At 39.3% G+C, this 11,932-nt stretch overlaps 1 protein-coding gene across 1 annotated transcript; it reads left to right on the top strand.

Annotated features, from left to right (window-relative positions):
* LOC120793533 (anoctamin-9) lies at nucleotides 1-11,487 on the top strand. Its single transcript, XM_040133700.1, has 25 exons — nucleotides 1-197; nucleotides 419-470; nucleotides 1,198-1,272; nucleotides 1,398-1,520; nucleotides 1,622-1,758; nucleotides 2,094-2,143; nucleotides 2,226-2,284; nucleotides 3,023-3,102; nucleotides 3,984-4,118; nucleotides 4,205-4,298; nucleotides 4,380-4,440; nucleotides 5,876-5,958; nucleotides 6,067-6,171; nucleotides 6,284-6,448; nucleotides 6,530-6,566; nucleotides 7,988-8,099; nucleotides 8,202-8,259; nucleotides 8,405-8,502; nucleotides 8,616-8,812; nucleotides 8,907-9,059; nucleotides 9,153-9,300; nucleotides 9,395-9,517; nucleotides 9,891-9,984; nucleotides 10,231-10,343; nucleotides 10,932-11,487. The coding sequence occupies exons 2-25, from the start codon at nucleotides 450-452 to the stop codon at nucleotides 10,945-10,947; spliced, it is 2,337 nt and encodes a 778-aa protein (XP_039989634.1). The 5' UTR covers nucleotides 1-197; nucleotides 419-449; the 3' UTR covers nucleotides 10,948-11,487.
* Nucleotides 11,488-11,932: the final 445 nt, after the last annotated feature.

Raw genomic sequence — 11,932 nt, 5'->3', positions numbered from 1 at the left:
TGCAGCCGTTCCGCTGCACCTGACAAGCCCCGAGCCATCGCGGGCTTGTCGTCTCTTTCCGAACGCAGCTGCTGAAAAACGGACACCGGGCTCCGTTCAGTCGTGACTGTTTTGCCGACGGCGTCGCCGGAAACACTGGCCGAGCGGGGCGAAAGAGGTGGAGGCTGGAGAGACACATGCGGTGACACCAGCAACAGGTAGAGTCGCTTCTACATTCCTCAGCTAGTGAAACGACAGTGCAGTTGTTCCTAGAGGAAGTACGGAAGTTACCCAGTGCCTGTTCAAGAGCCCTCATGTCATTTCATAGTTTGCCTCTTCGGAGAGCTGACCGATCGGCCTTGGGATCAGTGAATGGTGACTGAAGCTTTTTATTATTATTATTATTTTTTATTTATTTATTTATTTTTTTAAATCCGAGGGCTCACAGCTGCATCTAGCACCTACTCATCATGCCCGTTCACAGGAGGCAGGTATGTGATCTTACTCATACATACTAATACAGAGATTACATCGATACGTAATGGAGCTGCTCTAAGGCCATCTCCTACTTTAAGAGCTTTTGTTATGTTGCCATAGGCCTGCTGTCTTTATCATGACTGCCAGTCCTGGACCTGTCCACATAGCTCCAAAACAGACTAATCCCAGTGCTCTACAAGACCCCCCCTAACACAAATCAAGACTACACATATTAATGTTCTCATCTGAACGGGGAGTGAAAGGGATGTGCGTGTATCATACTGTTCAGATTGAATTTTCTAGATCCGCCACACCTTCACTGCTTTGGCCTACATCTAACAATGTGTAGACCATTCCGTAAGTGAATGGCTTGGGATGGCACGAAGGTGAGCGCACATCCACATGCCATGCTCCTCAGTCAGGTTAGATTTAACCCTCTCCGCTGACAGTCCTCCACAGTGAGTCAGGATCAACACAGGTTTTTGTCAGCACAGTGGCATTCATTTACACACCCCCACATTATAGTTAGACAGGATTCTTTTGTAGTTGGGCAGATTTTCCCAAGCTTAGTAGTACATATCAATGAAGCCTAATTATTTTCTATGATAAACTAATTATATATCGCTCAAGCTTTCCATGTCAGTCTAAAACTAAAACATTTATTCAGGATGTGTACATCTTCTACAATAGTGTGGAATACTTCTCCTTGTATTATTATTTTTTCATTATTTTGTTTTATAGCCCAGTATTGAACTACTGGAATTAATGGGGGTGGTGAGAGAGAATGGCAATGAACAGACATCACTTCCTCCTGTGGTAAGGTCATTTAATGTGTTCCACTGTGAGACTATGCTAACTAGTTCTGGCCACCTTAATTCACAGATGAAGACTGATCCGTAAAATGTCTGAATGCCTGTCGGCGTGTCATTTCTGTCACACAGCACACTCCACTGTCATATGACTACGTCCTGGTTGCCAAAACAGTTGATAACCAGGAGAGAGAGGCGTTCAAGAAGCAAATGGAATACATTGAAGAATTGAAGAAAAAGAACATAAGAGTCACAGTAAGTCTTTAACAATTAGCAAAAATCTGTCTTCAGTGTTGCAGAGGTTGAATCATCTATTCATTCATCTTGGCTTTTTTTTGGTTTTTTGTTCCTGTTAGAAAATTATGGACGACGATCTCGTCTTCTATGGGATTCAAGCGCCAAAAGAAGTTTTCGAGAAGTACCGGTATCTGCTCAAAGTTTCTGATGCTTGTAACTGGAGCTCAGATCAGAACATCGTGCCTCTCAGCACCAGGTAAACCATGTTGCTATAGCTGTTTGAAGCATCTGTGATTGTTTGTGTTTCATACGATCATATCACTGAAAATGTACTTGTTACGTCTAAAGCCTGCACATTTAGTCAATACAGCTCTGTTTTCTAATGATGTGATATGGAGATAGCATCTTGTGTAAATCTGTGTGTAGGGACCTTTATAGTCCTAACGATGTCTTAGCCAAGCTGTTCTTTATTATTGGTAAGAGAAAATTTCAAAGGCTCCATAAACATTTGACTGAATTAATGAAGCTTTTTACCCTTTGTCTTGCTGCAAGGTCAATTTTTAAGCATGTGATTGTTTTTCCTATTTTCAGGATAAGGATTGTCCACTTTATCTTGAATCACACCCCCATCCGTTCAGGAGGTGAGAAAGACTTATTTAAAATTCTGATCCTTCTCTTGTATTTGGACTCCTAATTTTTCATGTTATTCCTCTTACTTCCTAGAGGGTCTGCGGGATCTCATGAAGACAAAGGTTTTTGAAGCGAGGTTCTGCTTACATGAGGTAAATGTCCTAAGACATATAATTGAACTGTTGTCTTTAAATACTTTTCTTCGGTCACCATCAATGTATTATCTCAAACTTTTGCAGTTGTGATACTGTCACCATATCTTTTTTTTCTAAAGTAGATAAGTGAATGATTGTGGTCCTTCAATGAGACTTGGATCAAAATTAGTATCTGTCAGTATCTGCCCTTGTTTTCTCCATGGGTTCCACATATTCTTATTCATACATATTCTTAGTAGTATTCTTAGTGACACTATTATCTACTGATCCATCTATGATTTTCATGTGCTGCTTAAGTGGCTCACCCTTCTCAAGAGCTTCTAAAATTAAGAAGTGAAACTTGGCAGTGGCATTCCAAAACAATACATTGCTGCTAAAAAAAATATTTGTTCACAGAGATCTTATCCAAGTCATACTAATGCCGTGAGTCATCCAGTGCTGGGAGGAGTAAGTGGGCATATGTGTGTATAGCGCATGTAAGAGTTATACATGTGTGTTCTTCTGTTTATTTTATAACATAATGGGTGAAGTCATTTCCACAAAATAAAATATCCAGGAAATTAAAGTCTAAAGGAGGATTATTCCAAATATGAGATTTGGATATTTTTAAAATAATATATATAAGCTTGTAAACTCTGTTGACATTGCCCGTAGATTATATATTTACATTGTGAGCTCCTCATGTTGGTGCTTTCCTGATTTTTTTTTTAGTTTTTTTTGTGCTCCTGCTTTCAGAAAAAGAAACAGAGAGAGCTGAAGGAGAGCTGGGCACGATGGACAGCCTGTCTCCAAGGGCAACCCATAACTGCTGTCAGGTTTGGATTGCAACAAAACAGCCTATTCATTATTCTGCTTTGTATACAGATGCAGATATTGCAGCTTTATTGTTTTCCATGTCATCTTACTGTGAGGTAGGTTAAAGGATTACCAAGACAACAGCAAACATGTCACCCTCCCACACGTTATGCTGGCGTTGTTTGGACTCATCATTTACAAATATGTACAGTACTGAATGATGATTATAGTTGTCTCTGTATTTAGATTCAGTTTATTATTGAGCAGACAGCAAGACACAATGCAAACAGGCACCATGCATCGATTTTTAAGCAAAAAAATTGATTTATGTAACATTCATGTCAATTTGTTAGCTATGAGATAGACCCATATTAAGCCTATTAACACATCACAGCATCAAAAGACACATAATCACTCCAATGTTTGTCAAAATCAGTCAAGTAAACACGCCCTCATGAAATAAAATCTATAATATTTACACTATGTAATAAAATGTAAAATTTATAAACTTTATATATGAATATGCAGTGTTTTTGTTTATGTGTTGGGTGATAAAAGTCAGTTTTATGCAGATTTTCTACATTATACTTTGACAGTATGCTTTTGCAAATGTTGGTATAGTACCAAATACTGTTCTTAAATGTACCCCATACTCAGCAGGATATGTACTGTACATCATGTATGTCAGACATGCTAGAATACTTGTTTACAGTATATTGTATAATATATGTAATATAAATTTGGCCTCAACACATTGAATCTTCATACGGAATGATAATAAATTGTGTGTGTTTTGTCGTGTGTGTGTGTGTGTGTGTGTGTGTGTGTGTGTGTGTGTGTGTGTGTGTGTGTGTGTGTGTGTGTGTGTGTGCGTGCGTGTGTGTGTGTGTTCTCATGTCAGGAACTACTTTGGGGAGAAGGTGGCCTTGTACTACCTGTGGTTGGGCTGGTACACATTTCTGCTCATCCCTCCTGCTCTCATTGGGGTCATTGTCTTCCTCTATGGCCTCGCCTTCTTCAACAGCTCACCCCTCATGTAAGTTTCTCCACAACGCTGCAGTACCCGTGTTATTACAGAGCATTTACACTGAAATAACAAACTAAGTGTCCACTGTGTTGCAGAAAGGAGGTTTGTGAGGCTGACACAGTCATGTGTCCACTTTGTGACAAGAGATGCAAAGTTTGGCAGCTCTCCGACACCTGCACATACGCCAAGGTACATATGTGCATTTGCTGCTGGTCAGCTGAATGGTGTGCTTGTCTGTTGGTGCTCACTGCTTGTAATGTTTATCTACAGGTGAGCCTGCTGTTTGACAATAATGGCACAGTGCTCTTTGCGATGTTCATGGCAGTCTGGGGTGAGTTTGTGTGTCTATATTATATACTTGTATTGAAAGTATGATGTATTTTCACTTTTCAGATCCTTGTTTAAGATAGATTCATGTGATTTATCACAGCCATCAAAAACCATGCAATAGGCACATTTAATAAAAATAACTCATAATCAGGGTGCAGAAGTCTCTCCAATAGTGTTGTTTATTCGCCTCAATGTGTTTGGATATACAAGACACTTTGTACAAACAAGTCTTTTATCTGCCTTGAATATATTTTATCCCACTGCCTGGATGTTTTTATGATCACTGAGGCATGTACTGCCAAGGAAATGCCACATGACTGAGAGAACCTACTCGTCTTGGCTGCTCACATCTTAATCAGCCCGGGCCATCTGGCGGTGGGGGTGGTCCAGCAATCATATACAGTATAAGAACACATATAGGTGCTCAATCATTTTGTTATTCAGCCGTTACTCTCTTGAGTGCATCTGTGTTTGGTGGAATTTTAAATGTTAACAGTTTGTTTTCAAACCTATTCTTGTGTCAAATTCATACCTCTTGTGAAAAAGGTATATAAGGATTAGGCAATGATGATTTACTTGAGTGGAGTTTATTAGCACAGTTGTGGGAGGAGTACAGTTAACTAGAACACCACTGCAGCTTTCAAAGAAATAATGGAGTTTTGTGACTACATATAAGAGGAAGTAGGTAAGGGAGGGGTGATTTAAAGAAAGAGAAAGAATGGCATCAAGGACTGAAAAGTGGAACATTGATATTATAGGACAAAATGTGCGCAGCTGAATGGAAGTCCCCTGCAGAAACCATGCGTTGTAACTCATAAGTAATACCCTACAATTTTGCATTAAACATCTTTTAAAAGAAATCAACAAGGGCGGGATCTCACATGATGCAATTTTCCATCAAAGTAGAAGTTTACAGTCAGATCAAGGAAGAAGGGATCAGTTCCTTAGTTTTCTGCTGCCAGTCAATTTTCTATTTTTAATTAAAGCTTTTATGCAGAAAACCTAAGCCAAACTATAACCAAACTTCCCAAATTTTAACTCTCATCTTTACGGTTACTTCATGTCAAAATTGTATCAGCACAGTTACAGTGTTTTTGACTGTGTCAGCATGATAAAACCAAAAGAAAAGATTTGGGTGTTGGCAAGTTTTTCTAGAAATGTGATATTTTCATGCATTCAGTGAAAGATTAGTGCTACAAAATCCCCAGAAACACCCGTCTGTGTGACGTAATACAATTCAACAGCAAGACAAACTACATCCTTCAAAATGACCATGAAGTTGAATTAATAACTCTAAAAAAGTTTCAACACAAACTGAACATTATAACCTTCGCAAACGTAGGATTTATTGCAGGACTGTTGTATTTGACTGCATTAGTTTTATATGGGTGTACCTAATAAATTGGTAACTGAGTGTAAGTCCCTGTTTTTCACAGCAACACTGTTTTTGGCATTTTGGAAGAGACATCGGGCTTCCTATGTGTGTGAATGGAAAGTGTCTGATTGGTGTGAGGAGGAGGTATGATCAGTTTTATACCTTATATCCCATTTCAGTAGTACCAGGTGAGTGCTCACTGTGGAATTCATGGCTGTGTGTTTTTTTTTTTTCTTTTAAATTCAATTGTAGGAGGAACTGATCCTGGAAATTGTTAACAACGCAAACTGTGAACCCAAGAAACATAAGCACTCCTACTTGCACAGCACTTTGGTTTTGATCTGTGTCACAGTTATGGTGGGTGACTCTTCGTTTTGCCACTCTTCTACCTTTTAACTACGGTTAAAATAAGAATCAGGTTAAAGCTGGGTATGGCTCAGGTTTCAGGTGTGTTTTTGCTTTTCCACAGATATTGGTGATCATCGGCCTGACACATGCCTTGGTGGTGTTCAGGGTGATTGCAGCAGTGCTCTTGGCTGAGGGATCATGGGAGTTCCTGAGCACCCACTCCAACAGTGGAGCAATGATGCTGGGGGCTGTCCTCCATTACCTTATCATCACTGTCATGACACGGGTACACAGGCCTCTAAATGTGCATCTCTGTGTCCTTTCAGTAATGTTCTCTTTGACTCTGAGCTTGTCTTTGTCTTTGCAGATTAACAGGATTGTAGCCATGAAGCTCTGTGAAATAGGTTTGTTTATGTATTTTGTTTATTTTCAAATTTCAAATGGATTCCAGGAGGATTTAAACATTAGCTCTGAAACATCCTGTGATGTACAGCTGTTATGATTTCATTTAAATATAATGTGTTTCAGGATAAAAAAAAAAAAAAAAGATTAAATGAGCAGTTACTTTAAAAGTCAGTTAAGAGTTGTCAGTGGGTGTGCAGTGAGAACAGGCAAACAACTCCAGGAGGGCTGCAACAGGACGGCAGGTAATCAGACAGCAAGCAGGTCAGATGCACACATGACAGACAGACTAGCAGCAGGTTCAGGCAGGCAAGTAGTGTATAGCACACTACAGCAGCTTGACAACATGAATGATGTGGCTAGGGAGAGAGACTGAAAGCTGTCCTCTATCCAGTGGTGCAAATCCAATGTTACGGAGTCACATTTCTGACAAGTTTGCCAGGGCTCGAGGCTGTCTCATCGTGAAGTTGTTTTGTTTTTTAGCCCTTTCTGCTCAAAGCAAATTATTTTGTAAAGCAATGGCAGGGGAAACTCAAAATCATTTAAATAAACATCCAAAGAAAGAGCTGACGCTGACAAGTTCACATACACAGAACAGGAACCACAGTGTCTCTAAATTATGCAGTATGAGGGCGTTGTTCATGAGCAGTCAACAGGGTTCAGGGCTTAGGGGTGGACATAGGAACTGGGCCACCACATAAGAGCAGTTGTAAAGATGGGTAATAGGTCAGGTGATACTCAGAGGAGGGAAACACACTGACGGCAGCTACAGGGCAGGTGAAGCATGACACAACATAAACACACTAGAAATGTGAAGAGAGGCTGAAGACCATGAAAATATAGAACCCTGTATTATTGTTTAGTCTTACAGCACTGTCATGTGGAATATATATGAGCCCCTCTGTGTGCCATTTGGTTATGGTGTGTGGTATATTTTTTGGCTCGGACCTGTTAGTGACTTTACAGACCTTTTTCAAAGCAGGTATTTTGACGTATTATGGCAGGAGAAGCACAGGACACTGAGGTAGCACGCCTGATAGAGCCCTGGAACTGTCACGTCTAGTTAGAATGATGCCGTTGTTAAGGTTATCAATGATGCCTATGCTTTACCTTCTATTACATGTCACCTGCTTGTGTAAAAGAGCTCTATTTGGTGGAGTGAAGCACCCCAAGGTCAACATTGATGTGTGGAGTCGAATGGAGTTTGTAAAAACTAAAATGCCAGATCTTATCCTTATATTTTGTGCACCAAATTTAAAATATTTGAGATAAATTAGATGTAAACAGAGGAATTTACATTATTGAGGTCAATTTGAAATGCTGTGTAATAGGGCTTCCATCAAGTGTGCGAGATTGTGCCATCCTTTTGCCAAATAGTGAAATGCACTCTAGCACACACTGACATGAGTTCTGTCTTCACCAGAGGAAACAAGATCATTTGCTGCCACAGAGAAGAGTTTCACTGTCAAGATGTTCACCTTCCAGTTCTTCACCTACTTCTCCTCGCTCTTCTACGTGGCCTTTTTTCTTGGCAGGTAAGGACTTTAGTGGTGAAATATATGACGATGTTATGGTGCTGTGTTATTGTTTTACAACAACAGAGTAATAATGGTTTGGTTTTGAAACATACCTGACAGGATAAATGGTCATCCGGGTGGTTACGTACGAATTGCAGGGAAATGGAGGCTTGAGGAAGTAAGTAAACATGGATCTCTGTCCCACTTAAAACTGCTAAATTGTGCATTTTTTAGAGTAAATATTGCATTTTCACAGGTATTTTTGGACACACAAAGAAAATTGTGTCTGATTTTATTCCAAACATTTACCCTCCTCTGTGCAGTGTCACCCTAGCGGATGTCTCACAGACTTGTTCATCCAAATGGCGATCATAATGGTACTCAAGCAAACCATCAGCAATGTCTTTGAGTTCACTGGCCCGTAAGTATGAAACAGATTTGTGATTATATAATGTCCATGTACAATGAACAGTATAATTCTTTGTCCTAACATTGGATTCCAGGCTGCTGAAAGCTGTCTCCTGTTTGTATCAGCTGGCTCTGCAGGTGGTTGAAGAGGAGAAGAACCCAGAAGCTACAGAGGAAATGTGCCCACTGTTACCTGAAAGATGAATCGGAGGCCAGACACAGAGCTGAACTTTGTGATAACTGCAAGCTTCGAGACTGGCTCAGCAACTATCGGCTCAATGATGTTGACTCCTTCAGCTTGTTCAATGAGTTCCTGGAAATGGGTACACGGGAATTGGGTTTACTTTCCGAATGCTTTAACAACAAAAATAGTAGGCTGGTTTTGGAAAATAATATTTTTCATTGCTCTCTCCTCAGTGATCCAGTTCAGCTTTACCACCATATTTGTTGCAGCGTTTCCTCTTGCTCCTCTGTTAGCCCTTATTAATAATGTTATTGAGATACGCTTGGATGCCATTAAGATGGTCACTCTGGAGCGCAGACTGGTTCCCAAAAAAACCAACGATATTGGTGAGGATCACTGATAAATGAAGTATTAATTTGTTAAAGCTTAGTTTGCAGTATGGCAATAAATAACCTCTTGTCTGCATCTTTGTATTGCAGGTGTGTGGATAGATGTGTTGGAGGCTATTGGCGTCTTAGCTGTCATAGCGAATGGGTTGGTCATTGGTGTATCTTCGGACTTCATCCCTCGACTGGTCTACCGTTACCGCTATGGCCCGTGTGCCAATGGCACAGCGACAGATATTGAGTGCGCATGTGCATTCTTCTAGAAAAAGTCCATGTTTTGGAATGTTGTGTGCAACACTCTCTTTAAATAAATTGTTTTTGTTTTTTTTTTCAAGCTGCATGGTTGGCTACATCAACAACACTCTCTCCATTGCACGAATGGATGACCAGAACATACACAATGAGTTTTCAGTTAATCAGATGACCACTCTTAGTGGCTTGAATGTCTCTTACTGCAGGTTTGTTCTGTTTTAATCATATTTGTCCTTCTGATGTTTAGGTTACGAGAAACCAAAGTCAAAACGTGTAATTTATAACTAACAAATTCGAAAGCAGTGATTCTTCTCACCACAAGTGTTACCTACTGCTCAGACTTCACAGTACTCTCAGATGCTCTGTCGTTTTCCTGAAATTATTGCACTGTTAATGTTTCTGTGAGGACTGTGCAACCTCTGATGAAAGAAATGCTATACAAATAAAGTTTACATTCTTCCTAACAATGGGTGGCCATCACTGCAGCTGATCCCCGCTATCATCTGCTATGTGTTGATATTTAAAAAAACGACTGATAAAGGAGATAAGATCAGCTTTCTGGTCTGTTCCTCTTCACAGCTACAAAGACTACAGGAGCAATGAGGACTACAGTCTTACCCCACAGTTCTGGCTAATATTAGCTGTGCGCTTTGCATTTGTCATCCTCTTTGAGGTAAGCCATTCTGCACCCAGACAAAACCAAATTCTCACATTGATTTCTTTGAAAAGTTTTTTACAGCACCCGACACAACCCCAAAACCCTGCAATAGCCCAGCTTTGTCGATTATAAAACTCAGCAGCTCAGCGTTGAGTTTCAGAATGTTTATGACAAAATCAGGGAGTGTTGTCTTGAAATATTCCATATTTTCGCAGTTTGAAAGAGAGACTACATTCCTAACATTTACCTCTCTGCTTGCAGCACGTTGTGGTAATATGCAAGTTCATTGCAGCCTGGTTTGTACCGAGTGCTCCCATGCAGGTCAAGAATGACAGACTCTTTGATAAACTCAACAGACTAAAAGAGGAACTCAGGTGAGTGTCAGATAGTATGTGGTTAGACTGGAGTGGCAGCTAGTCACTAAAATAAGTACAGTCTTTCTCATTAGTTCCCAAACTGTCATACCATAACATAATATGAATTGATACAGCGGCCATGCCCTAACTACAGGTTCACCCACCTGGATCAGTATTAGTTTTGAAATTGACCTTATTGGGTGGATCGGGTATTGATAGCACTCCTAGCGCTGGAGAACTCGTTTTTTTTTATTGTTCCCCACACAAAGATTCACTGACCTTTCTCACAGCAGACATTTTGACTCGTCAGAAAAGGAGAAGCACAGGCGGGACTAATAACACTAATGATGACTCAGTTACATCACCTATTGCAATGCAATTCCACAAGTTAGTGCTATTATTAGTCACACCTGTGTTTAACAAGTCAAAATGCGTGCTGTGAAAATAGTCGTTTCAACTTCAGTTTCACTCCACATTTTCACCTTTGTCATATGAGCTCTTTGCTCCTGCGTTTTTTTAACAGAGTCCTATTCGCCTAAATGATGACTCATAAATACCAATGAGAAATGCTGCAACTGACCAATCTATTGCTTTTATTTATTACAGGTCATTTGAAGTGTGACAGCGTTCAGACACTTAAATGGGACACATTCTGAGCTGGCATAGGAACATGAACCCAGTATTGCCTCGTGCATTACAGTGTCCAGACCATCACAGTGTTGAGTCATCTTCAAAGCCATTAATCATCAAGAGTTCAGACAGAGGCCTCTCACTCTCTTCTATTGTTTGCATTCAGATGTTAAATGCTGGCTATCTGGATTCTCATTCATGATATTGATTTTGAAGACAGACCAATTTTTCTTGGATAGAACAACTGTACAGAAAAATGATTTTACTGACCACGTCTTTCATAAGATTATTCTTATTCTATTTTAAGAATGCACTTTCTGTTTGATCTCTATATTTGTGATTTTAATGTGAGTGTTTTTATTGAAAGCCTAAAGATAATTTATATTGCTACTGCAAATACAGTACTGATTGTATGTTATGATGTTGCCTTATATTGTAAAAAGCGCCGTGATGATTGTTGCATTATTGCAGATAGAATCTGATGGTGTCTCTTGTAAATCAGACACAAGAATGTTTTGCATTATATTTTATATTAATGAATAAAAGAGGAAACTTTTGCCCTCATGAAATGTATTTTAAATTCAGGTTTGTTCATAGTCAACATTTTAAATTTGGCAAATTTTAGATTTAAGAGATTTGTGCTGGAGCCATGGGCCTTTTTTATCTAAGGCAGAGTATTTCAATAATAGCTAATTTTTTTTGTTTACATAGAAATCACACATGGTGTCTTTTAAAGGCTGGTTTTAGTATTCCTTAGTACGGATTTTTTATGCACAAAATATTATGATAGTAAAATTTATCCAGCAGAAAATATTATATATTATATATTATATATATATATTATATATTATATATTAAATATATATAAGGATTGTACGTTGTAACAAATGTGTTTATTAATGGTAAATAAGTTTACTAATGCTTTATAGATAAGTTATAACCATAAATAAGGACACCATTTGGGTTTCCAGTTGGGG

This window comes from Xiphias gladius, chromosome 8 (assembly GCF_016859285.1).
Source record: "Xiphias gladius isolate SHS-SW01 ecotype Sanya breed wild chromosome 8, ASM1685928v1, whole genome shotgun sequence".
NCBI classification, from domain to species: domain Eukaryota; kingdom Metazoa; phylum Chordata; class Actinopteri; order Istiophoriformes; family Xiphiidae; genus Xiphias; species Xiphias gladius.
This window is presented reverse-complemented; position numbering and strand designations above follow the sequence as displayed.

Excerpts from the sequence above, each read along its gene's own strand:
- LOC120793533 (XM_040133700.1), top strand. The coding sequence starts at position 450 with ATGCCCGTTCACAGGAGGCAG. Across the intron at positions 2,285-3,022 it reads CGAGGTTCTGCTTACATGAG|AAAAAGAAACAGAGAGAGCT; the intron begins GTAAATGTCCTA and ends TCCTGCTTTCAG. Across the intron at positions 9,985-10,230 it reads CATTTGTCATCCTCTTTGAG|CACGTTGTGGTAATATGCAA; the intron begins GTAAGCCATTCT and ends CTCTGCTTGCAG.